General features: G+C 42.9%; 1 protein-coding gene across 5 annotated transcripts in view; it reads right to left on the minus strand.

The window, feature by feature from the left end:
- Positions 1 to 27,504, minus strand: part of runx3 (RUNX family transcription factor 3) — a 91,556-nt gene that overhangs the window by 24,751 nt on the left and 39,301 nt on the right. For 2 of the 5 annotated variants that reach the window (XM_071327347.1, XM_071327350.1), the window contains exons 3-5: positions 13,671 to 13,912; positions 12,486 to 12,642; positions 11,146 to 11,250 (exon numbers count right to left, since the gene is read on the minus strand). In XM_071327347.1, the coding sequence (XP_071183448.1) occupies positions 11,146 to 11,250; positions 12,486 to 12,642; positions 13,671 to 13,912 (504 nt within the window). Of the gene's footprint in view, positions 1 to 11,130; positions 11,251 to 12,485; positions 12,643 to 13,670; positions 14,843 to 27,504 lie in introns of those variants that run through there. The other 3 variants (XM_071327349.1, XM_071327346.1, XM_071327351.1) reach the window with 2 other exon arrangements.

Raw genomic sequence — 27,504 nt, forward strand, 5'->3', positions numbered from 1 at the left:
TTGGCCTTGGTTAAGAGACCGACAGAGCCCATGGCCTGCTTGCTGTTCAACGCAGTGTTTAAACCTCTTTTCAGGTCTGACCCCAGCTTTTCCATGAGTGTGTCTGGTAGATTGCCAGAGGTTGACTCCCACTTTGCAGGGTCTTGACCATGGGTCTCTGTGTACCACGGACCCATTTCGGAGGGGATTCTGTGGTGGATGAATATTTTATGTGTCAGGGTGCACTTAGGAGAGAATGCATCGTTGTTTCTCTATGATATCATAACCACAAGATAGAGCTGGGAGATGGAGGCCAACGGGGAGGCAGGGATGATGTGGTTCAAACACCAGTGCTCAATACATGGAAGAAGTAAAATGGATGCCAGAAGCTGTAGATTTACTAGCTTCCTCTCTAGATGGCTGTTGCATCATCTTACAGCATTATGAGGACTGTGAGGAACACATAAAAAGGTTGATATAAAATGTCTGGTATTAATGATGTACTGAAAATCCATTTAACTGAAAATCTCTTTAGAAATAATGGCTGTGCCCTTCCCACCCAGCGTTTGTTTTTGTTGCCCAATACAATACCATTTTATCAGCAGATTAACTGAAGACATAGGGCCTTGATGTCCCCCATGTTTTTAGTGTTCTTCAGAACATGTAGATAGGTTCAAGTATAACAGAAAAGATACATCAGTGTGGGAAACTGATCCTGTGACTGGTCCCTTTGAATTGAAACACTGAAGAGCAAAATGATCAACCCTGATCGCATTCAAATTGCATTGAGCCACAAGGAGCAGGATGATTAAGGTTAGTATTTGGGAATTCTGGAGCTGTGCCTATGGGCAACTCTTACTCAGAGCTCACAACCCCTTCAGACGAGCCAATCTCAGCAAGTCCCGCCCTAACCCTCTAAAGCCCATATCAGTGGAACACATAGACAGTGTTTGCTCAGAGAGTGCTAATGACAGCTCATAAACACGGCCGGGTCCAGCTGAATGATCACCCGATACAGCTTTTTTTCTAACATTGAAAGAAAGAAACATATGTTCCCTTCCAAAGAGAGACACATTAAACACAAGCTTTTTTTAGTAAAGGGCTGGGCGCGCTTTCAGGGGCAAAGTGAAACTCTATCTGGACTGCAAAGGGCAATACGTGCCTTGGCCCGGACCCAGGGCTGTGCTGAATATATTTGAAGTGTAAATATTTGTATTCGTCGTATAAATGGACTTGAAAGGCACTTGATAACAGACTAGAATTGGTTGAGTGCCTATATCAGACTGAAAACGTCTGGCACACCTCTATAAGGACTATGGGCATTTCCATGTAAATGGACCCAAGTTCATAGGAGCATATCAAATTGGGTGTCAAATGAAAGCTAAGAGTCTATCTTTTGGGGAAATTAAGGCATAGTTACATTTAGAAAAAACATTTGCATAAGTAAAGGCTTTGATTTCTGGATAAACAGATTGAAAAGGGGTCTTACCAAAAACCAACATATTTTCTAATTTCTCTCCCTCATGAGGGAGGATAATAAAAGTTCACAGAAGTAACAAGTAAAGGTAGGCCTATCAATTGGTTATAGTGTTTTACTGATATACATTTTGTTTATGAATTATTAAGTGATTAAAACTCATAATTCCATTACCAAATTGGTAACGGAATTACCAAACATTCTGTAATGGAATTACTGCAACTGAATTGGCTACGATGGGAAATCATGATAGTCACAAACCACAGTTAGGTCACCTGCTACTATCCGCCCTTCCACTGGCATACTGTTATGTTCAGCTCATAACTGTTTTATTTCTCTTTCTGTCAAACCAAGAGTGTTAAACGTCTGATTCTGGACAACCTCTCTCTCTCTCTCTCTCTCTCTCGGCCTCTCTCTCTCACTCTCTCTCGGCCTCTCTCTCTCTGTCACCTCCCCCATCTCTTATTGTCACCTACCCATGAGCCCCCTCTCTTTCCATTTACTATAAACAGCATCCTCACCCACTGGGCAGCGACCGACACCGGACGTCCATGGACGTTGAAATTTGGTCAGTCCACCCTGGCCTTGATATTAGTGTCCACAGACGGACCACAGCTCTGCCTTTATACAATATAGGTGTACATAGTAAGTTAGGTACATTATATGTTGGCACTGTACCAATAGCTGTAGACCAGAGTTCTGTGTTTGTCGCTCTATTGTTATGACACGTTGATGTCAGCCTCCCTGTCTGTAGTGTGTGGATACAGCTGCTGAGATGATTCATAGAGTCACAAAAACAACACATACAACTAACATGCTGCTGTTGACTGTGTTCAGTGATGTGTCTGAATATGCATGTATTAGGGAGGAACCTTTCAAGGCAATAGGCCTTGTACTTTCTATCCTGAACTATAAACTCTCTCAAACGATTTCTTCGTCAGTCAGAAAACGTCAACCTGCCTCAGAATGACAGTTGAGAGGGTGTTGGAGTGGCGTCGGTCGGGTCGCTAGCGAACTTCCGCTTTGTGTTGGCGCTCGAAGACGTTTCAACATCTGTTGAGCGAAGCATTGCGCACCTGTCTTCCTCTTCCTCCTCTCTTGACTATTTTGCCTCCCGCCTTTCCCTACCCCCTCTGACTTCCCCTTTCACTCTATTACTGGTGCCATCGAGACGCCTGAGGCTTTAGCAATCACACTGTCCCTACAACTCAAATCAATGACAGAGTTGGGTTTTAGAGGCTGTCCAATCATAGATCAGTTTGAGGCTGACACAGAAGGATGTGAGGTTTATTTCTCAGTAGTGTTTGTGGCTGTCTAGTCTGGCTAAATGAGTTTTACAGACACACACAGAGACACGTAAACACACACACACACAATGAACTCTTTTAATGTCTCTTGTTATATATATTGACGTCCGGTGTCCACGTCATGAACTGAATGGATGCATTATTTCAGACTGTAAACTATCACCATGAGACGGAGGGCCTTTAGCAAGTAGTAAATTCCACCATGGGATTCCATGATACTTACGTGGCTGTGACTAGTCGACTGTCACTCTGCCCATGTTGCACACTGAGGTCTGTGTACTAGTGGGATTTCCACAGCCTACACCAATCTATCAGGGGAAGCTTAGCTAAGCCTGGCTCTCTTCCCAGCCTGTTACTGCTGTCTGTCTGTCTATCTCCGAGCAGATGCTATGCTTCCCCTGGGGACCGTCCTCAGCCTGAAATCCTCCCGTCTACAGCAGGGCTGAAAACACACTCACTGCATAAGAGAGAATGTGAGACCGTGATCCAGTCTTCCCGTCTTGATGAAGGGATAAGGCTGTGTGTGTGTGTGTGTGTGTGTGTGTGTGTGTGTGTGTGTGTGTGTGTGTGTGTGTGTGTGTGTGTGTGTGTGTGTGTGTGTGTGTGTGTGTGTGTGTGTGTGTGTGTGTGTGTGTGTGTGTGTGTGTGTGTGTGTGTGTGTGTGTGTGATTAGTGAGGAATAGGGGCTATGCCACACAGGGACAGCCCTACAGTGGTGCAGGTCAGGGCAGGCAGTATGAGTGGAGGGGTGTAGGCTAGGCCCCATACAGCCGCATCCACTAACAAGAAAGAGAGGCCTGTAGCACTGAGCAATCAGCCCTCTTTTGTCCCACTACACTACTGTACGTGTGTGTCTCTCCTCTGGGGAGGGGTGATGTGTGTCAGTAGGGCGGAGGCAGTAAAGGTGGGTGAGGAGGAGGTGAGGGGGGGGGGGGGTTTTCAGCACTTCTGCTGCAGAACAGAGAGGGCCCTTTTTTGCCCCGGTGACAGATCCTATTAAAGAAATAAGCTGCACTGAGAGTGTTGTTTTAGGAGGTGCGAGGCTGCAGGGGTAGCCAGGGCTTGCTAAGCAGTGAGGTGTTGGTAGGAGGGAGGGGAGGTGTCCTCGCAGATCTGTGTGAAAGGAAAGCAACCATCGTTGTCACATGCGTCAACGCAATGCTAGCAGATGTGTCAAACGGTTTCTTATTCACACCTCGGTGCGCATGAACTTATCTACGAGCACACACAAGACCCGTCTGCACACACACAAGACCCGTCTGCACACACACAAGGCCCGTCTGCACACATGCGCGCATGGGTCGCACACATACTGCTCAGTGACAAATGACAGGAAGGTAGACTCCAGATGTGTCAAATGGGAGGTGTGAATTTTCTTGTGTAGTTGCGTGTGTGTAAGTGCAAGTGAATGTTTACAAGCACGAGATTGTTTTATTGTTGCAACATCATGTTGTTCTACACTTTAATCTGGACTCCGATCAAGATCAGCAGAGTGCCACAGGAAAAAGCACTGTCCACATTCTCATAGGGGGAAATTCCAACCCAAGTTAAGCATGCGTAAATTGAACTTTTTTATGCCCTTTTCTCTCTACACATATTCTGACCTCGAACTTCAGCATGAGAATAGCATGCTATTCACCCGCTATTCGTTTGGGTTGAAGATCTAAGAATTGAAGGTTTGGCAGAGGTGTGTCTACAGATATGCCGTATTCTGACCTTGACTTAATGCCCTCATAATTCCACCACCTTTACATGAGAGGACACCATGAATAAGGTCGCGCAACCTGTAGGTTGTGGAAAAACGTTTACTTTTTATTTTGACCATAGAAATAACACCAATCTCCATGCACTGTAATTTATACATTGATAAGAGCTACTGTATTTATAAGACCTGGGTAAATGAGTAATCTGTTTGGATAAGGGGATTGGAAATATAAATTACAATTATTTTTTATCTATTTTACCCTATGATCACTGAAAAGTGAATTTCGGCCTCTTTTCCACAGTAAAGTATAAATAGCTGTATTTATTCAGAATTTGAATTGTAGGCCTATAGCTTCATCATTTTTGGGGGGTGAAATTTGGAGAGCCAAGCCCAGGCTGTAGCCTATGGAAACATGTTCACACTGACAGTGGCGTTGAACCTACAGAGTTGATTTATGCACTGTAGAATGTTTTCATTATATGCCCAGACTTTTCCTTTTTCTTAATGACCATTTCTATCATATTAAATATGAAACAGTAGCCACCGTCAGTAATACCAACACACAGTGCAATGACTGTTAGTTTTCTTTCATTTCTAGCCTACTTTTTGCATCCTTCCATTCCATCGACCTTCCTTTCCTCCGTCACGTCCGTGTGGTTGTTCCTTAGGACGTATTACATGATGTGCAATAATGAAGGTCATGTAGCCTATTTGAATCATTCTGGAACGCAGACTATACATAGCAGTTTAAACCTGGAGTTTCACAGTTCTGTGATTAATGAGGATTAGGGTAGACTGTTGTTCATCCCCTGTTATACACTTTTCTATTCTTCCAATATTTCATGGGTTGAACAATTGAATATGGCAAATTTCAGGATGAATCAAACCCCTGTATTTTTTTATTCAACAATTTTGTGCGTAAAGGCTCTCCAACCCTGTTTATGTATGGTTAATAAATATTTTCTAACCCTAAATAATGTACAAGATCAGAGTATTTTTTTAATATACTGATTGGCGCCGAAAGGAGATGAATATGCGTGTACTTAGATGGCTTTCTGTCATTGATCCCTATTCTGAACCTGTCTGTCGAGAAAATTATAATTAAAGGTACACCATATTTAAAGGGGATGGCTTTAGATAAATGTACTTACTGAAAACACTATTGAATGAAAACTCCCCAAGAAAATATTTTGGCCAGCAAGTTGGATGGTTTTCAGCAGTTGAATTACATGTATTCAGCGTGCGCAAGGGAACCATGCCTGCAAAGCCCGTTACACACCTGTATATGTTAAGTCTGAATACCAACTACTGAGAAGTGTTTAAATCAAAACGCGTAAAAAAGGAATAGATTTCCTAAGTCTGAATTGGGCCCATAGTCCAGAGCAGACATTAATATGCTATAACAGGCTGGCCAGTGGTTAGTATTTGCTGCCTTTGTTAAAGTGATGTTTGAACCACAGGCTGAAGAGCCAAGGCTTCTCTCCCCCATGTTTACCCAAGGGATTACTGACTCCTCCAGCTCTGGAACCAACATCTCCAAACACCTATTATTTGCTGACTGTTCCTTACCATTAAGTCCCAGAAAAATAAATATGTCAACCGCAGAGTCATCCACAGCGTTTTCCAGTAAGCCACAGGTACTCCTTCACACTATTCACCCCTCCCCTCTCCATAGAAAAACTGTTTGTCATAATGCAGTAAGGGAGAAAACATTCCAAATCATGGGCTATTTATTTGTCTAAATCGAGATCTGAACTTTTATTAAATGAGGTCTAAAAGGTCGTAATGACTCCCTCCTGTATGGGTGAGTGTAAATAAGGAAGAAGCAGTAAACAGAGTGGGCTTATACTTCCCTCCATTGGTAGGTAAACAGGAAAGACATTTGGGGATGAAAGGGGGCTGAGTTTGGGTATGCAATTTGCCGTGTTTCTCTGTGTTTCTGAGAAAAAGCATCTAGGTTGCCTCACTTGCACCATCAGGCAGAATTAAAAGTACGGGCAGAGGCCTCTGTAAATAATTCTGTAATTCTTTGCGTGTCCACTTGCTGCGTATGACGTCAGTGAATACAAAGTGAAAATGTTGTTGGAGGAAACCCCCCCGGGCATGTGTGTGCGTGCACATAGCGAGGTGTGTGTGTCCACCCAGACAGGAGCAGACTTGAGCCTATATAACTAACCTGAGGAGTAGAAAGGGGGCATAACAAAGCAGCAGACAATGCTATGCTCGTCCTTTTTTCCTCCTTGATAGAAACTTCTGCAGTCATGTCACAACGACTTTCAGAAGAGCAAACAGAGAGACACAGATGGGGAGAACTGAGGAAAAAGAGCCTGTGATGGGCTCTTTCTCTCCATCTGGACCAGGCTGAGGTATTTAGGCTCATTTGCAGTGCTTTCACAAGGGAGCTTTAGTGGGATTATCTACAGTGGTGTGTGTGTCTGTTTCTGTCTGCCTGTATTTCTCTCTTCGTGTGTGTTTGTGTGTATGGAGGGTTTGGGGGTAGCTGAGAGGTTTGGGGGTAGCTGAGAGGTTTGGGGGTAGCTGAGAGGTTTGGGGGTAGCTGAGGCCGAGTGTTTCCCTTTAGGAGGTTGTACTCGATGCTGATGGGTCGCATCAGCCAGGGTCAAAGAAGCATCACCTCTACCCTCTCAGCCGTACCTCTCCACTAATGAAGGAACGTAATCATGCCATGGCTCTACAGGCCTCACCTCGGGCCTCTAACTGGATGGCTGAGGACGCTAGCAGATGGAAGTATTATAGCAGAGTCACTGTATACATGGCATATGCCAGCTCCCTTTTGCCCCACTCCTGTACCTAGTCAGAGTGAATGATGTGAATGTTTGTCCCAGAACAGGTTTCTTCTGAAACCAATCGAACATATTCAATTGACAGACTGCATTCCAGCGGATTTATCAGTCAGTCAGTCAATATTTGCTCTGTTTCTAATCGCAGAAGCCAAGAGACTGAGCCCAGAGAGAGCGCTCGCCGTCGCCTCACGTCATTCCAAACAACAGACTCTCTCCATACCTCCGGCTTGACTGGCCTTAGAAATGTGTGTCCTTTATGTCTTTAACAGCCCATGTCCAATTCCACATCAGATGACATCACGGGTCTCTTAAAGGAGGTGTTTTTCCTCTTTGACATAAGTGCTGCTGCTATGTCACCATGTCTGCAGGTTGTGCATCTGGGAGTTTTAGTGAGGATGGCTGGGCTGGTTAGGCAGGAAAGCACCCAACGTCAGACAGACGTGACACTTTTTTCTCTCCTGGCACTGATACACCTGTAGGCTTTTTCAAAAACACCCATCTCCATTTCAACATCAAAGTGGCCTTTGAGATAGCAATTGGCACCGAGGGCGAACCTTTCATGTGATTTGTGGAGCATAGGCGTGGCCGAGCTGCTGACTTAGGGTATGGACACACCTGGCAGGTGCACACACACACACACACACACACACACACACACACACACACACACACACACACACACACACACACACACACACACACACACACACACACACACACACACACACACACACACACACACACACACACACACACACACACACACACACACAGCTGTGTGCACATAAACACATAAACACTCGCCTCTCTTTGTTTACTATGAAGAGAGACTGCACTGTCAAGAAAAATAGCAACGCAAATGTCATTGTCTATTTGCATTCTTTGTACAGTCTGCGTGCCAAATGCAAATAGAATCTACCTGCCCACCCTCCCCATACCCCCCTCAACCTTCTGAAGCTGTGTGAACACACCCAACAGAATAAATATTGGCAACAAAATACAGCAATGATCTATTGAATTCTGTAGAAGTACAATACTGCGTGTGGGAAGGAGTGTGGTAGTATCATAGAAACAGGATAGACAGCAGTAAAGGGCTATGACCGAATGCATGCATGTGCATACACATGTCTCTGTTTGCATGTATGCAAGTTGATGAACTGTACACACAGTGTAGTGCACCATGGCTGCCTCTGTTGCCTCTCACCTAGGGTTAAGCTACGAAACAAATGGTCCTCTTCCTCTGTTTTTCTCATAGTCATGTATGTTCTCAGCCCAGCCCTGTGTCCCTCGTCTCTGGTGAGTTCCTCTTTCTCAGGAACTGATTAACTCTGGGTGAGATACATAAAGTACTAACAGCCCCTCCCCTCGGAGGATATGTGACGGGTGATGTCATCACGCAGAGAGAGAAGACGGAGGCTAAATACGGTTAGGGGATTAATTCAGCTGAACTCGGTAGGGAGGAGAGGGGAGAGAGAGAAGAAAGGGGGGGAGGAAACTGCATGCGAGCAGCGACAGGGAGGGTCTTAACACTTCAGTCATATCTCTCTTCCTATCGCCCGTCTTCCTTCTCTCTCTCTGATCATCAGCAGAACATTGACGTACACAAAGCTGCTTCTCAGAAAGCACAGGGTGACTCTAATCAAAGAGACTGTGCTGTAGGGTTCACTTTGTAAAATGTTGCTCATAGGCCTACTGTACAGCAAGTGAAGTGTTTTGGGACGAAGTGACCCAAAAGCAACATAGTGTATTTGAGGGGAAGAGGAGAAGGGAGGAAAATTTCTAATACTTTCAACATTAGTTGGAAAAAATAATGTGTCTCTGCAAAGCATTTGTGTGTGTATTTGTGTGTGTTTGTGTGTATGGGTTTTTGGATCATGCTGTGTGAGGTGAGCGTTGTGTGTTTGGCAGATCATTGCCGCAGGGGAGCTTCCTTCCTGTCCGTCAGGTTTCCTAGCTGGATCTGTAAACGTTAATAAAACGCCTCCCTCCCCCTGTACCAGCCTCTTTGCTGGCAGCCATGGAAATGCAGGCTCTACACAAACACACAGTAAAGCCCTGAGCAGCCCGGCCCGCTCTACTCTGCCAGCCAGCCAACCGACAGGTGAACGTATGCAGGCCAACCAGGGTACTGGCTCTCATTCATCTCACAATGGGATAGAGGGATGGTCATCTGCTTTGATGGTAGACTTAAACTTCTATGCAGACAGCTGGTTAACTGAGGATATCATAAAGTCTGTGTTGTGTGTTTTGAATTTTTTATGTATTTTTTTACACTGAAATATTTAGGAAGGAATCATGTAAGGATTGTCATTACAGATGGGGTGGTGCCATTCTCTATTTGAGTCCACTCATATCATCCTTTTAAACCTTTTTAACACAAAATTCCCCTTCCCTAAATTAAACCATGTCACTGTATAGCAGGATGGGGCCTGGCCACCAGGGTGTATAGTGAATAAAAGGCCACTCTGATGCCTTGAGTGCAGACATGACATGTAGACAGAGAGGAGACTGCTTTACCGTATGTGCATGCTTGTTTCTAACTACAGGAAGCCAACACACTGCCTGTTTCTCTTCAGCAGTGCATGCACGCAGACACAAACAAAATGCAGTACATATAATTTGCTACATACAGACATAGCCAGCAACTCTATCACATTTCACACAAACACAAAGGATATTATTATCTATTCCTCCCCCTTCCCTTTCTCCACACTGTTCTCCTCCATTTTCAACGCCTCCTCAAATAGCCTCCAGCCTGGCAGCCGATGCTCCACCCCTCGCCCTTCACCCCCTCGCCCCTTGCTAGGATCCCTATGTCCCCTCCATGTGGCATACAGAACCTCCTGGCTCCCTGCATTGGCCAGTTGGTCGGTTTTGACTGGGCTGAATCCACCCTATCCCAAATAAGCATAGCAATTCACCCATCCAGGGCAGCCACTAAAAACCTGTACAGTAGAACCATAATAAACATGATTTCTCAACAGGAAGGATCATTAAACCCTATACCCATCTGATCTGACTGGTGTCAGCCATGCATGGTCACACACCCACACACCAGCAGCCTTTAGCGGTTGACTCATCCTTGTAACACAATCCTCCAGTCTTTCACAGGATCACACATTAAACCACTTTGATATGCATCACTACCCAAATGATGGCTCTAACGGCTTTAGCATATTGGGCTAAATCTGTTAGCATAAACCATCTCTTTAAGAGTATTAAGTCAAGGAGCCACTTATGTGGTCACCCAGGTATGAACATCTGACCAGAGGCAGCAGGGTGAGGCCATAAGCGTTTGGTATTAGCTGCTTGGAGACACACAGCTCCTCTTAGCGGTCTCTGATTATGCATTAATACACTTTACTGTTTCCTCTGACAGTGCCACTCCCCACACCCTAATACCACACAGACACGAACACTGCTGCACCATCCAACACACAGCATTGTCTCCCATTAACTGCAATTGCTGGTCAACTGTTGTTGATCCTCCCACACACTGACCGTACACACACACACTCATGGACACGCACTCACACGGCTACATTTTCTTGTATCATCTGCATATGACTCATGTGTCTCTTTTAGTCTCCAATGATGGCACCCTGTTCTCTTATCCCCTACACCAAGAATAGTCTCTCTCTCTCTCTCTCTCTCTCTCTCTCTCTCTCTCTCTCTCTCTCTCTCTCTCTCTCTCTCTCTCTCTCTCTCTCTCTCTCTCTCTCTCTCTCTCTCTCTCTCTCTCTCTCTCTCTCTCTCTCTCTCTCGCTCTCTCGCTCTCTCTCTCTGTGAATCCCTCTACACACAGCTCCTGATATAGCAGTACATTAGACTTCTGACAAGACAAATATTCTCATGTACCCTGTAAGTACTCACGTCTGGGTTCCCTGGGCCCATCCACAGTCACTTTAATGGCACGGTGGTAGGTGGCCACCTGAGGAGGACCGGTGAAGACTGTGATGGTCAGAGTGAAGCTCTTTCCTGGGTTAGACAGAATAGAGAGGGCCTTGGTAAGTGAAATGCATCAGTAAGACATAGATTCAGGAGGAACATCATGTGTGAGGGTTTATAGGCTTGGTTAATTAATTGTGGAAATAAACAGATTTTTGTGGAACAAGCACTTTGGTAATAACCACCACAGTCAACTTGCTGAATTAAAATTGCCTTCTGATATGCCTCTCTTTTAAGTTTGTGAATTAAAGGGACCACCTCCTTGATGAGCTGAAATGTGGGCATGATTTGAATTATTGAGAGAATGTACTCCAGATTCTCTGAAAGGCTTACAGCAACAGTTTATTGTTCAACAAGGCCGATTGTTGCACGAGCATCCTTGAGCTCTCCGTCTGCATGAAAGGCGTGGGGAGAGCGCTGGATCATGCAACGGTCCGTTTTTCATCTCAGGCTATGAAGCGGCGCTTTAATAAAAACAAGGCATGGCCTATCTTGTTAAAGAGACTGTTGGGGAAAAAGGAATCCTGGGGTGGGATAATTGACTACAAAAATGAAAGGAACTACTAGAGCGTTTTCCATTCATCAGTCAGCGACTATTTAAAGTGTGAATGCGCGGGCCAGGAGGAAGGAGAGGGAAGAGAGAAGGTTCTGGTGGAATGTCAGCTATGCGAGCGCTAGTTTTTAAAGGTGTGTAAACAAGCAAGTCCCAAGCCTTGAACTGAATATTCTGGTCCAGGCATTTTGCTGATTTGGACATGTAAAGACAATGGTATAATGTTCATATAATATACAGGCTGCGGCTACTAACCCGATCATCTTTTGAGAGGGGCGTGCGTGATGGTCAATTATAGAAAGAACTGTGGTAATGCCTCAGCATTAGGCTGTAGTTTGAAGTTGGGCTTCGCTCTTTGTCCATTAAGCATTATCAAACGAAATCTTAACATGTGGAATAATTATATTGTGCTCTGGATTCCCTCTCTTCTAATAAACACTGGTAATGGTGGTGCGCTCATTAAAGCTATTACACCAGGAGATGAATTTCGACGTGGTTTTCATCTGATTCTCACGTCCACTAAACTTTTTATTTTATCCATTAATTTATTTGATCACTTTCTTTGTTTAAAATCGATTACCAAAATTAGGTATACTCAGGCTATAGTTTTGCAAGTCAGTGCAATGACGCATGCAGGGAGGTGTTTTGTATGTGAAGTAAAATCTTCATTATTAATGATGTAAGATAGAGGTGCGTGACTCCTTCCGCTCACCTCGTCCGCTCCTGCCCACGAACCGCAGGTCGTTGAAGCGGGCGACCTGGTTCTTCATCACCGCAGACGCGTTCCTAAGCTCCGCTGAGTAGTTCTCGTCGTTCCCCGCCATCACTGTGACCAAAGTCCCGTCGGGCACATCACCGAGTGCGACAACCTGTGAGAACACAACGCGGTCAACCTGGATCACCATGCTAAACAAACACAGACTACACCAAACCACATCCGGTGGAAGAAAATAAAACGCACCGTAAAACTAAAATATTAGACCTGATTTCCAATCCATTAAAAAATGCATTTTATATTTAGTTAGAAAATATTTGGGTCCAAATATAAAGGCCTATTGTGCTATAGGTGGGTTAAATTACATGGTAAGATTCTTCCTTGAAGCAAGCTTTCAATTGAAACACTTAATATTTAAGCTATGGAAATTACTTTTACATTTGATCGGCCTATATCCAAATCGCTTTTAAAAAGAATGTTAGTACATTTTAATAAATAAGAATACGATCTCAACAAGCATTTTTACATTTGGATGTGATACAATAAAATATATTTAGGCTATTTTACAAAACATTACACTTTTAGCCCACGAATTCTATCACTTCCTGGTGTATAAATATAATTGATAACGTGCAGTGAAGCATCGTTTCATTGCTTCGAAATATGCAGATTTTATTCTGCACTGAAAGGCCTTTCAAAATGGCAATTTAATAATAACTAGCTTACCAACTATAATTAATTAATTGTATTATTATCATTATTATTACTAAATTATAATTATTTGTATTATGTTGTATGCTAATTGTTCCTTCATTGTATGTAGGCCTATTTGCAGTTCGTGCAAATCCAAACACTAGGCTATGTAAATGTCATATTCAATTAGGTCAAATGCAACAAAAAAAAGCAAAAAAATTATAATAATCTACTGCCAAGTTATCACTTTGGTAGGCCAATAGGATTTTCACAACTTGATTTAATTAAATTATTTATATTACATACATGGCTCTGCGTAAACTTTGTAATACTAATGCCAGTTTATGCCCTGTTGGCTATATGAAGCTCAAGAAAGCTTAAAAATGTCATTTGACACTTGAGTTCAAATTATTCTGCGGTAGCAGTAATACATCATTAGGTCGTTCATTATTTTACAAGTGCCCATTTGTAATTAGTAATTTGCCTTACCTTGAAAGCCACAGGGAGTGTCTTGTTGCACCTCCAGTGTGAGGGCAGCACGGAGCAGAGGAAGTTTGGGCTGTCCGTCCGGACCAGTTCGCCAGCGTGGTCTGACAGGACGTCCACCACATTCCTGGCCTCGGGTCGTGTCCTCAGCGGTCCAGGGGTGCCCATGGTCCCGCTGCCGTCTCCAATCTTGCTGCAGGGGAACGACGTGGAGGGCGGTGTGAACCGTCTGGTGGTGGTGGGGTCTACGGGAATATGCATCACAACAGCTTGGGTCACGGCCACTTCTCTAGGGGTTTTGACGAGTGTTCGGGGCTCTTTTTTTGAATGTGTATTTTCTCGTTCTCTGACACTTGCTCCTTTGGTCTCGGCGAAGTCCAGCGGTTTACGCGATGATGGAGCTGAGCGCACGCAGCTCCCGGTTATTCTATCACGATGAGTCCTGGACTGTCCAGTGTGTGTAGTAGATGTTGTACCTTGCAGAGACGATAACGTTTAATGGTTGCGTGTTATATCATCTGCTCAGGATGTAGCTACCTGACAAACATCAAGTTGGTTTCTGTTTCTCACGGACTACAACAAAACCAAGAAACCGCAAACTCCGATCTAACCTCTTTCTCACTGTGCTCTGTTCTGGTTGCCTATGCTATGGCTCACTTTCTATTCTGCACTATTCAGCACTTGATGCGACGCCCCTCCACACTACAATTTTGGCCGCATATTAGAAAATAAAGGTCTAAGGCAAACTATAAAATCCAGTCGTTTTTGCAATATGCACGGAAGCTGACGATTCGAGTGTTGCTTGTTTGCGCTTCAACTTCACAGCAGAAATTTCTCAATCTTGTTTTACCCTCGGTGACTGAATGAGCTCCTTCAATTGAATTATGCTCATCGAGTCTCGCCAAAGTAGGCTACAGTGTACTCAGTAATTCACAGTTCTCGACGCAGAGTTTGAGACGCAGAAGTCCGATGGTTACACGCGGACGTCAAGTGAAGAAGTTTCTTTTTATTCAATAATTTTTGTTCCTCGGTATCTAATGTCCTGCCACTTGCCACATATTATCCTTAATGAAACTAAAAAGTAAGTCGAGATCCCAAAACTATTTTCTTGTGAACTATTCTCTCTCTAGGTTGAAATGGGCGCTTGACTGAGTGGTGGTGCGAGAGTGAAGACTGCCGTGATATTATTTACTCAAGTCATTTTACTGTTTAGTGGTTGGAGTGTGCGGATGACTTCGACCAATGAGTCGTCTGGGTTGGGCTTTCTTTCATTAGACCAATCAACGTCTCCGGAATATAAGCGAAGTGAAGCGCTCTCTGCTTACTGTGTTATACACACACGATCTATTATTGACAGACTACGTATCTTGTGCTTTTCTACACTATGTGCTTAGTTGTTTTAATGTTTTGCACAGTTAGGCTACATTTTTACTTAAAATTACAGCAACTGTTCTCATGCATTCATTATAGTGTTGAAATTACATCCGGCATCGCGGCTGAATGGTGAAGTTATAATGCTAAATAAAAGTTAGGCCTATTTGTTTATTGAAGATTTTAAAAAACGTCGTGTTATGATTGATCAGTCTTCCTTCTTTATGCCTATATATGACACCGGCAAAATTATATAGGCTACTACCTTCGAAGAAATAGAATCACATAATGCATTCTGGTTATATTAGCACATCACCGCAGTGTGTTTACATACAGTGTGAAAAGAAAACAATAATTCAAGCTGGCGCATTTATTTGGTGACTGCAGAAGAGACATTTAGGGAAACATATATCATTAATATTTTCATGATAAGTAGGCCAGTCATATAATGTAGCGTAGGTCTACTTATGATATTTTTATGGGTTTATACTCACTATTAGCAAAATGTGGTTTTTACTAAAATGAATAGGCTGCTACTTCTGAATGCAGAATTGTCAATCAACTGCAATGCGCTATTTATCATGTCAGGAGTTCATGCACCATTCAAATGACATATGGTTTATTGATCAATATGAGTTGTGAATTTGATATGATTTTCCCATCCTTGTCCCTGCAATTCACTCCTGCTTTTTCAGAGAACATCAAAGGCAGCTAGGGATGAATGTTTTTTGTTTAGTATTATGTAATATAGAGTAATAGGCTTGGGCTAGATTAAATGAACCGTAGGGGTGCTGGGGTTAGAGACCTATTGACATAATATGTGGAATTAGCAATATACTTTTTGTTCTCTTTCTTTTCCTTTTAAAATATTATTTGTTACTACCATATCCAGGGAAATGGGCTGAATTAGGCTAATGATGAGTACTATAAATAAATAATATTGGCCTCCATTTTACACAATATGCATAGTAGGTGCATCTTTGTAAATATAGCCTATATAATTATATATAATTGTCTTATCACTTTCATTCGATCACGCCAAATTGAAACTAATAGGCTTACATAACAACTACAATTGTGCCAAGTACAGTAGCCACAGGCAATTATGAATTGGAATTCCATCCATTAACAGGTTACTATGTACTGCACAAGAAACGACGCACCCTGTTCACTACTTCCCAGGCAATGATGGCTCGCAGGCGCTAGTTGGCGCAATTTGTCTTTGTCAAATGGACCTGCCTTCAGTACAGAGGGGGTCTGGAGAGAGAAACGGCATTTATACCATCAGAGAAATGAGAAATAACAACATATATACTATATGCCTGCACCAAGACGAGAAAATGTGAGTCATAGACGACCTATTATCACCTGTGTCGAACTTGACTTTTTTTTGTTGTTGAAAATTCATCAGAATTTGTACTCGGGATCCCAAATAATGACATTTACATTATTTTCTGAATTGAAGTATAGGCTTCTAGGGGGAAGTAAAATCACTTTATTCGTTTAATGTCACCTTTTACTTTCTAATCAAGTTATGAATAAATGTGTTGTTTTACTCCCATAGCCGATCATTTCGATTAAGGACGTGGATTTTGTTTTAGAATTTAGACTTTTTTTCCACCGCAGGTGTATGGAGGGATATTTACCATTTTGTCCAACGCACAATAAATTATGGAATAAACAAAGATATGACTGTATAGCCCACATATCAAATAGCAGTTATTTAGTAAGCATACAAAAGTAAGCAAAAAACATTATGGAGATTACCTACAATCACATTCGATATAGGCCTAGAGTACATATTAATACAAATCCAAAATTAAAATGAAATGTCAAATATTTGTGGATAGCTTGTTTATTAAATCAAGAGGTATTTGATTGTTGGGGCTATTTTGTGGTGTTAAATGATCCATAGATGCACACAAACCACAAAGATATTAAAGACTGCTCCCATCAGAATTATGTCAGAAATGAATAACACAAAACACATCCAGGGATGGAATAATGCCTTGCAACGATTCATTGATGCAAGCTGTTACAATTTACCTCCCAAAGTGTGGATCTAAGGTCAATTTACCTCCCAAAGTGTGGATCTATGGTCAATTTATTCGCCTTCAATTTTCCAAAATACTGTTTAGTTGCAGGCAGTAGGCTGTATATTATTGCGTTATTGAAGTTAATTCCCAATGCGATTACTAATGTAGGTTAATAGTGTTTGATATATAATTATGCATGACAATAACTAGACTACTCATAATTACACTATTTAAATGTACATTTAAATGTATTTTTCCCCCTTATGTTGAACATGCTAAGTGTGTGTGTGTTTGTTTGAGTGCGTGCGTGCGCGCGTGTAGCGCGTGTACGTTTCTTCGGTTGTTTATTTTAGATAGTAAGGAAATTGTGGTAAGGAAGGGATGGGAGTGGGTTTAGATGTACCCTTCATTTTCTTTATTATACTGGTGTCAGTCAGACAGATACGAAGCCAAAGTCTTGCGGGGAGAGTGGCGAGGGAGATGGGATGAGAAAATTATACACTCTTCACGCCTGCCAAGGCCGAGACCGTTAGGACGGAAGCCATTTTAAATCATATTTTAACAACACGAATTAACGCCAAACACATTGATAACAATTATCACACAGCCATAGTCTGTCTATACAGTGCCTTCAGAAAGTATTCACACCCCTTGACTTTTTCCACATTTCGTTCTGTTACATACTGCCTGAATTTAAAATTGATTGCATTTAGATTTCTTAAATCACTGGCCTACACACAATATCCCATAATGTCAAAATGTAATTATGTTTTTCGAAAATTGTACAAATTAATAAAAAGCTGAAATGTCTTGAGTCAATAAGTATTCAACCCCTTTGTTATGGCAAGCCTGAATAAGTTCAGGAGTAAAAATGTGCTTAACAAGTCACATAGTAAGTTGTTTGGACTCACTCAGAGTGCAATATTTGTGTTTAACATTATTTTTTAAATGACTACCTCATCTCTGCTACTCTGTACCCCACACATACAATTATCTGTAAGGTCCCTCAGTCAAGCAGTTAATTTCAAACACAGATTCAACCACAAATTCCAGGGTGGTTTTCCAATGCCTTACAAAGAAGGCCACCTATTGGTAGATGGGTAAAAATAAAGCAGACATTGAATATCCCTTTGAGCATGATGAAGTTATTAATTACACGTTGGCTAGTGTATCAATACACCCAGTCACTACAAAGATACAGGTGTCCTTCCTAACTCAGTTGCCAGAGAGGAAGGAAACAGCTCAGGGATTTCACCATGAGGCCAATGGTGACTTTAAAACAGTTACAGTTTAATGGCTGTGAAAGGAGAAAACTGAGGATGGATCAACAACATTGTAGTTACTCCACAATACTAACCTAAATGACAGTGAAAAGAAGGAAGCCTGTACAGCAGTGTTTCCTAAACTCGGTCCTCAGGACCCCAAGGCGTGCACGTTTAGGTTTTTGCCCTAGCACTACACAGCTGATTCAAATAATGAACTCATCATCAAGCTTTGATTATTTGAATCAGCTGTGTAATACTAGGGCAAAAACCAAAACGTGCACCCTTTGGAGTCCCCAGGAGCGAGTTTGGGAAACGCTGCGTACAGAATAAAAATATTCAAAAACATGCACTAAAGTAAAACTACAAAAAAAAAGTCAAATAAATGTACTTTATCTCCAGAATACAAAGCATTATGTGTGTGGCAAGTACAACACACAACTGAGTACCACTCTTCATGTTTTCAAATATGGTGGTGTATGCATCATGTTATAGGTCTGCTTGTCATTTGCAAGGACTATGGAGTTTTTTAGGATAAAAATGTACGGAATAGAACTAATCACAGGCAAAATCCTAGAGGAAAACCTGTTTCAGTCTGCTTTCTAACAGACACTGGGAGACAATTTCACCTTTCAGCAGGACAATAACCTAAAACACAAGGCCAAATATATAATAGAATTGATTACCAAGATGACATTGAATGTTCCTGAGTGGACTAGTTTATTTTTTATTTTTTAAATCAGCTTGAAAATCTATGGCAAGACTTGAAAATGGCTGTCTAGCTATGATCAACAACCAACTTGACAGAGCTTGAAGAATTTTAAAAGAATTATGTGCAAATATTGTACTATCCAGGTGTTCAAATCTCTTCGAGACTCACCCAGAAAGACTGATTCTAACTTGTATTGACTCAGTGGGTTGAATACTTGTCTAATCAAGATATATTAGTGTTTTATTTGTCATATATATATATTTTTTACAAATGTTAGAATGACAATTAAATCCATTTTAATGCCACTTTGTAACACAACAAAATGGGGTTTGAATACTTTCTGAAGGCACTTCTACTAGGCGGTTGTCTAGAGTGCAGACTGCATAGTGATGTGAGACCTCAACGGGGTGAGCTGTCAGCAAACCTGTTTCTTTACGAAGAGAGAAAATTCTTAATTGCCACAACCACGCTAAATGACCTCAAAGATCAAGGCGTGTGGCTTTTGGAGAACAAGGGACATTTGTCTAAAACAGGTCATTCTTCTAATTATAAACTCATATGCCTAATATCTTCTGAGTTTATATCTGAGTAGTTAGAATGTAACTATTCACCCAACTGTTAAATATATTAATAACTATAATAATATGATCTTAAAATGTAAATGTTATATGATCTTAAAATGTAGGCTAAATGCTATTAGCTGAAGCTGCAGGGTGCATATTTCAGGACCTCATATCTTCAAAAGTATCGCCTATCATTGTCCGCTATTTCGAGGCAATGAAAGAACTAAAGTGGGACAATGACATTGGCGACATTTCAGTCGTCCTCATGCCTCTGTTTATTATTAATATATGACCACACGACTAGCTACCCTGCGCAGCGGTAACACGCGCTTCGGGTTCCTGTCATATTTATACTCCTACATTGCAACATGCAGTTTCTATAGTTTCAGCCACACAGACACTGAGGACGTAGCCTGTCGTGCCCCTGAACGATTTTTAATGATCCAAGTGGGTACAGCTCAACCTCACGCAGAACTCCTGGAGGATGTCTAACCCCAGACCCACCTCACGCAGACGCTAGACTAGTTTTTACCCTTTACTTTTAAAACCCAGAGTTTTCAGCACTAGCCTCTATAGGCCCAGTCAAAACACTACATGCCTCCAGTTTGGAAAGAGTTTGGGGGGTTAGAGTAAGAAAGGTTAGGGAGAGCTCCAACCAAAATTAATAGATTCCCATTTAAGTTTCCTCCTTTAAATCATATTAACTCTTACTGTGAACTGCACACTGGCATATAAACCTCCAGCCCTTCTGTCCCCCTCTGTTTTCAAGAACTTAGGACCATATTACCATCAAGGTTTTCAGAAGAGAAAGCACAGGCCTTTGAAAGCATCACACACTTTCAGCCCTTTCATTCCCACTTGAGGCATGGTTTCAAATGAGTGTACTCAGGCCTGCCTTGCCCTGCAGTCGCCAACCAACACCCCAAACCATGGAAGATCAAGGGGAGTGGCAAAGTTTTCTTCCTCTCCATTTTCATATGGTTTGGCTAATAATGAGACAGAATGTAAAAGCTAATAGTTTGAATATCATCCCCATTAGCTGAGAAACCCACACAAGCCTTTGAGGTGTAAACCTATACCCGACGCTATCATGCCCGCCACCCAGCCATATCTCCCATGGCTGATGTCACTTTAAAGAGGCTCCGATGGGGAGACACTTTCAGATATGTGAGGAGATACAAAAGTGAAATGTTCATTCTCAATATGTATATGAATAACCACATAAACACACAAGCTATTTTCAGGCGTGTGCACATGTGCCATTGGAGGGGATCTTTTCTTTTGAAAAAGTGGGCTATGGGGCAATTAGAAATAGTTTGAGGTTAAATGATGACATAAGACAAAGATTTCTATCTTTAGCGGCTGTGGCGGTCGCACATTTCTGTACATTCACAAATTACAGGGCGAGTCTGGCCCTCAACCCACCGAACGCATTCCTTCCAAAAAGTGTCTGCTCGAATTTCAGCCGGGGGTTTTCTGCTCAGTGGAAATATGAGTGTTCTGAATGGACGACTCCTATGAAATGGAGTTTTATTCCTCTCGGATTAAATGAGCTCTACATTTTGGATCAGGGTATTTTTTTGTACCAATGATGAATTCTGTGGTATACTTGAAATGCCAGAGCTGTTTACCCGCTGTCGTTTTTGAAATGCAGTTTGCTATGAAATGGACCTCTGCTGCTTGATATGACAAGAGTGTCAGTGATTAGTTTTCCAAGCATGACCTAAGTCATCAAAGCATTCTGTCCCTCGTCCCAAAGCCAAATCATATTGTAGCATTTGGATGTTTACACACAGACTATAGAGAGACTTTTAGAAGTAATCCTTCACAGAGAGACTGGGTAAAGATTGTTTCATTTTGTATGGGGATTCTGAGCTCCGAATGCTGATGTTTTCTCAAATGATGATTATATAATGTGTCAGCACATTGCAGTTGGTGGTCATTGTTGTCCATTATGATGTAGACCAGCAAATAGGAACCACATTGCTAGTTTTTATCATACCTTCTCAGATCTAAAGTGTTAGCCAATTACTCCTTCATCATATGATGTTCCATTTAGCTGCTTCAGATACGAGCACCACTACTCCTTTATTGAGATTACACAATCTTTATTTTCTAATGACTTTAAACTAATTTGAGGTAAATCACAAATTGAATACTGTAGGCCTTCACTTGGGTATATGCATGTGATTCATGAGAAAGTCCCGGTCTTATTGGGGATCCGTTTAGGCAGTCAGAATATACACTGCTCAAAAAAATAAAGGGAACACTTAAACAACACAATGTAACTCCAAGTCAATCACACTTCTGTGAAATCAAACTGTCCACTTAGGAAGCAACACTGATTGACAATAAATTTCACATGCTGTTGTGCAAATGGAATAGACAAAAGGTGGAAATTATAGGCAATTAGCAAGACACCCCCAATAAAGGAGTGGTTCTGCAGGTGGTGACCACAGACCACTTCTCAGTTCCTATGCTTCCTGGCTGATGTTTTGGTCACTTTTGAATGCTGGCGGTGCTTTCACTCTAGTGGTAGCATGAGACGGAGTCTACAACCCACACAAGTGGCTCAGGTAGTGCAGCTCATCCAGGATGGCACATCAATGCGAGCTGTGGCAAGAAAGTTTGCTGTGTCTGTCAGCGTAGTGTACAGAGCATGGAGGCGCTACCAGGAGACAGGCCAGTACATCAGGAGACGTGGAGGAGGCCGTAGGAGGGCAACAACCCAGCAGCAGGACCGCTACCTCCGCCTTTGTGCAAGGAGGAGCACTGCCAGAGCCCTGCAAAATGACCTCCAGCAGGCCACAAATGTGCATGTGTCTGCTCAAACGGTCAGAAACAGACTCCATGAGGGTGGTATGAGGGCCCGACGTCCACAGGTGGGGGTTGTGCTTACAGCCCAACACCGTGCAGGACGTTTGGCATTTGCCAGAGAACACCAAGATTAGCAAATTTGCCACTGGCGCCCTGTGCTTTTCACAGATGAAAGCAGGTTCACACTGAGCACATGAGCATATGTGACAGACGTGACAGAGTCTGGAGACGCCGTGGAGAACATTCTGCTGCCTGCAACATCCTCCAGCATGACCGGTTTGGCGGTGGGTCAGTCATGGTGTGGGGTGGCATTTCTTTGGGGGGCCGCACAGCCCTCCATGTGCTCGCCAGAGGTAGCCTGACTGCCATTAGGTACCGAGATGAGATCCTCAGACCCCTTGTGAGACCATATGCTGACACATGCACATTTGTGGCCTGCTGGAGGTCATTTTGCAGGGCTCTGGCAGTGCTCCTCCTTGCACAAAGGCGGAGGTAGCGGTCCTGCTGCTGGGTTGTTGCCCTCCTACGGCCTCCTCCACGTCTCCTGATGTACTGGCCTGTCTCCTGGTAGCGCCTCCATGCTCTGGACACTACGCTGACAGACACAGCAAACCTTCTTGCCACAGCTCGCATTGATGTGCCATCCTGGATGAGCTGCACTACCTGAGCCACTTGTGTGGGTTGTAGACTCCGTCTCATGCTACCACTAGAGTGAAAGCACCGCCAGCATTCAAAAGTGACCAAAACATCAGCCAGGAAGCATAGGAACTGAGAAGTGGTCTGTGGTCACCACCTGCAGAACCACTCCTTTATTGGGGGTGTCTTGCTAATTGCCTATAATTTCCACCTTTTTCTATTCCATTTGCACAACAGCATGTGAAGTTTATTGTCAATCAGTGTTGCTTCCTAAGTGGACAGTTTGATTTCACAGAAGTGTGATTGACTTGGAGTTACATTGTGCTGTTTAAGTGTTCCCTTTATTTTTTTGAGCAGTGTATATCCCATAAAATGATGAATGAGTCTGTAACATCTCCAAAACCAGCAGCTAATTACTATGTAAGCATGACGAGCTGAAATAGTGCAGTCGCAGAGATAGACAACCAGCACATTCAGCTCATGCATCTTTAATCCACAGCCTACATGTTTTAAAAGGTGCGGAGTGTAGCCAAGGGCTTATTAAAGTAAAATAATGGCGGTTGGGGTTGTCTCTGTCTTGTCTCTGGGCACTACAGCTAGCTACAGTAACTGAGTGAAGCCATTGGTTGCGATGAAGAGGCCAGTCAGATCACTGTGTAGCATTATTAATTAGAGAAAGGTAAAGAAGATTTTGTTCGGGCGCCAGGCAGGTATTAACCCTGCCGAAAGGAAAATAGGATTTCGCCACAATTGTTATCAACATACTCCGAGACATTTAACTTTCAGCACTTGAGAGAGAAATAGGACAAACACCAAATTGAGACTGCATGCAGAATTCTGCAAAAATATCCGCGGCGTACAACGTAAAACACCAAATAATGCACGCAGAGCAGAATTAGGCCCATGCCCGCTAATGATCAAAATCCAGAAAAGAGACGTTAATTTCTGGAACCACCTAAAAGGTTGCGATTCCAAAACCTTTCATAACAAAGCCATCACCTACAGAGAGATGAACCTAGATAAGAGTCCCCTAAGCAAGCTGGTCCTGGGGCTCTGTTCACAAACACAAACAGACCCCACAGAGCCCCAGGACAGCAACACAAATAGGCCCAACCAAATCATGAGAAAAACAAAAAGATAATTACTTGACACATTGGAAAGAATTAACCAAAAAACAGAGCAAACTAGAATGCTATTTGGCCCTAATGAGAGAGTACACAGTGGCAGAATACCTGACCACTGTGACTGACCCAAACTTAAGGAAAGTTTTGACTATGTACAGACTCAGTGAGCATAGCCTTGCTATTGGCAGACCTGGCTCTCAAGATAAGACAGGCTATGTGCACACTGCCCACAAAATGAGGTGGAATTTGAGCTGCACTTCCTAACCTCCTGCCAAATGTAAGACCATATTAGAGACACATATTTCCCTCAGATTACACAGATCCACAAAGAATTATAAAAACAAACCAAATTTGGATAAACTGCCATATCTATTGGATGAAATACCACAGTCTGCCATCACAGCAGCAAGATTTGTGACCTGTTGCCACAAGAAAAGGGCAACCAGTGAAGAACAAACACCATTGTAAATATAACTCATATTTATGTTTATTTATTTGACCGTTTAGTACTTTAACTATTTGCACATAATATGACATTTGTAATGTCTTTATTCTTTTGGAACTTTTGTGAGTGTAATGTTTACTATGAATTTTTATTGTTTATTTCACTTTTGTTTATTATCTAGTTCACTTGCTTTGACAATGTTAACATATGTTGCCCATGTCAATAAAGCCCTTAAATTGAATTGAGAGAGGGAGAGAGAGAGAGAGAGAGAGAGAGAGAGAGAGAGAGAGAGAGAGAGAGAGAGAGAGAGAGAGAGAGAGAGAGAGAGAGAGAGAGAGAGAGAGAGAGAGAGAGAGAGAGAGAGAGAGAGAGAGAGAGAGAGAGAGAGAGAGAGAGAGAGAGACTCTCCTCTAGAGGGGGCTGCTGCAGACGTGACTAGGGGTGAGGTGACTGTACTGTATGTTCTCCTGTAGTAGTACTCATATACTCTCCCTCTGATACGCCCTAGCATGTGTCCAATTCTTCTAAAGTCTGCACTAAACCAGACAAAAAAGTACTACACCATAACGATTGCATAATAATTCAATTTGGTAGCATGAAAATTATAGGTATACAAAGATCAATTGACTTGTCGGTAGTGTGACCTCACATTGACATGCTTTATCAATACCAGATCAAAGATGTTGTGTAAGAAATAGTTTCAAGTCGTGCGTGTTTGATTTAAAGGTTTAGATCAGGGTGTAGGGTTTACTCCGTGGTTAGACCCCACCCCTGTCACCCCTGTCCTTTAGTAGCAGTTCAAGGGGACACCTCCAGGCCTGCCCTGAGGACTCTCTCTGTGAACTCTCATGTCACCATTGGTCCGCCCTCACACATCATCTGTCGGGTACACTCGCTCCACGATGACAGTTAGAAGGCTGTGATGTGGTTATGCGTGGTGTTTATTCATTGGAAAGCCACTAAGAGTACCATTGGATGATAAAGTCACAAAAAGAGCTGTGTTATTATAGGAGCACGTTTGGTTGAGTTTTGATCTAGTTGGTTGCGTGTGAGTTGTGGGCCCTTTCTTGCCGAGCTAGCGGTTCCAGTATGATGTATTGTTGAGGGCAGTAGACTGATGACCTGACCTGAATGCTGCCTCATCAACTCCGTTATACTGCCACGTCTGATTAGGCTTTGAACTATGTTTTGTATACATTGACGTCATTTTGTAATTGGTAAATCATACACTTCAACTTCTGCACTCTGCAAACTTGAAGAGACTTGTTTATCCTCCAAATAGGAATATTTAGCTTCATGGTGAAGTAGCAGATTGTATTTAGAGTGATCCTTACTTGGCCCTAACTGTCCATGACCTTAGTCTCTAAATGTGTCTCATGAATGCACCAACTCATCCATCTTTGAGGTTTTTAGTATGACTTGTAATCATTTCTCTTCTTTCTTTGTCTCTTTGTCTGTCTATAAGTTTGTCTGTCTGTGCAGGCACCCATCCCAGTGTTTCTTCCTCTCTCTGGTGAGTTCTTCTGATGCAAGGAAGGCAATCTGTAATCTGTAGTAATTGCATGTTGCAGAAAAACATTTTTCCGCTGTGGTAATCGCTGCAATATGTGCCTCGGCATTGCCAAAGTGACAGCAGCCCCACCCCCACCCCCAACACACAGACGCACACACACACCCCCGACTGGCTGACTCACTCCGGCGAGCCTCAGCCAACTGTGTCCGGCTGCAGGAGCCGTGATCCTAGCCTCCTCTGGATGGGGGAGATACGGTAGACAGACGGCTGTAGAATACAGAGGAACTAACTGGCAGGCAGCACACCTGTGGCAGCAGCAGCATCACGCTACATTCACCTTCAGCAGCAGATTTATAGTTCCTCCCAGTGACAGTTTAACTGCCATACCATACCACTGCCAGAGCCCTGCCGGAGCCAGATCACAGCTCCAGCTAGCCTCAGCTACCACACGCAGGCTGAGGCCAGGGCCAGGGAACAGCTTGGGACAGGGAGGCAGCTCCAATTCTATGTCTGTGTGGTAGAGTATTCAGAATGTGTTTTGTTGCGCATCACAAAAATAGGCTAAAAGGATATTATGAACATACCGATATTCTGTTTCTTTGACAGTTATTCTTGCGACCAAATTCCCTTTTGTTACTTTCCTTAAAATGTGCTTTGCTTAATCATTGTTAATAGGCATAATTGAGCCACTGGTGAGGACATTTTTGAATTGAGCTAAGGTCAGATAAAGGTAGAAATGTCTGCTGCTTCGGGCTGTGATTGGGCTGTTGATGCATGTTTATCAAGCCATCGTTCACCACTCCACCACTCTACCACTCTAAAACTCCAACACTCCACCACTAACACTCCACCACTCTAAAACTCCAACACTCCACCACTAACACTCCACCACTCTAAAACTCCAACACTCCACCACTAACACTCCACCACTCTAAAACTCCAACACTCCACCACTAACACTCCACCACTCTAAAACTCCAACACTCCACCACTCTAACACTCCACCACTAACATTCTACCACTAACACTCCACCACTCTAACACTCCCCCACTCTAAAACTCCACCACTCCACCACTAACATTCTACTACTAACACTCCACCACTCTAATACTACTAACACTCCACCACTCTAATACTCTAACACTCCACCACTCTAAATATCCACCACTCTAACACTCCACCACTCTACCTCTCCACCACTCTAACACTCCACCACTCTAAAACTCCACCACTCTAACACTCCACCACTCTAACACTCCACCACTAACATTCTACCACTAACACTCCACGACTCTAACACTCCACCACTCTTACACTCCACCACTCTAACACTCCACCACTCCACCACTCCACCACT

Source organism: Salvelinus alpinus, chromosome 9 (genome assembly GCF_045679555.1).
Source record: "Salvelinus alpinus chromosome 9, SLU_Salpinus.1, whole genome shotgun sequence".
In the NCBI taxonomy this organism is placed as follows: Eukaryota; Metazoa; Chordata; class Actinopteri; order Salmoniformes; family Salmonidae; genus Salvelinus; species Salvelinus alpinus.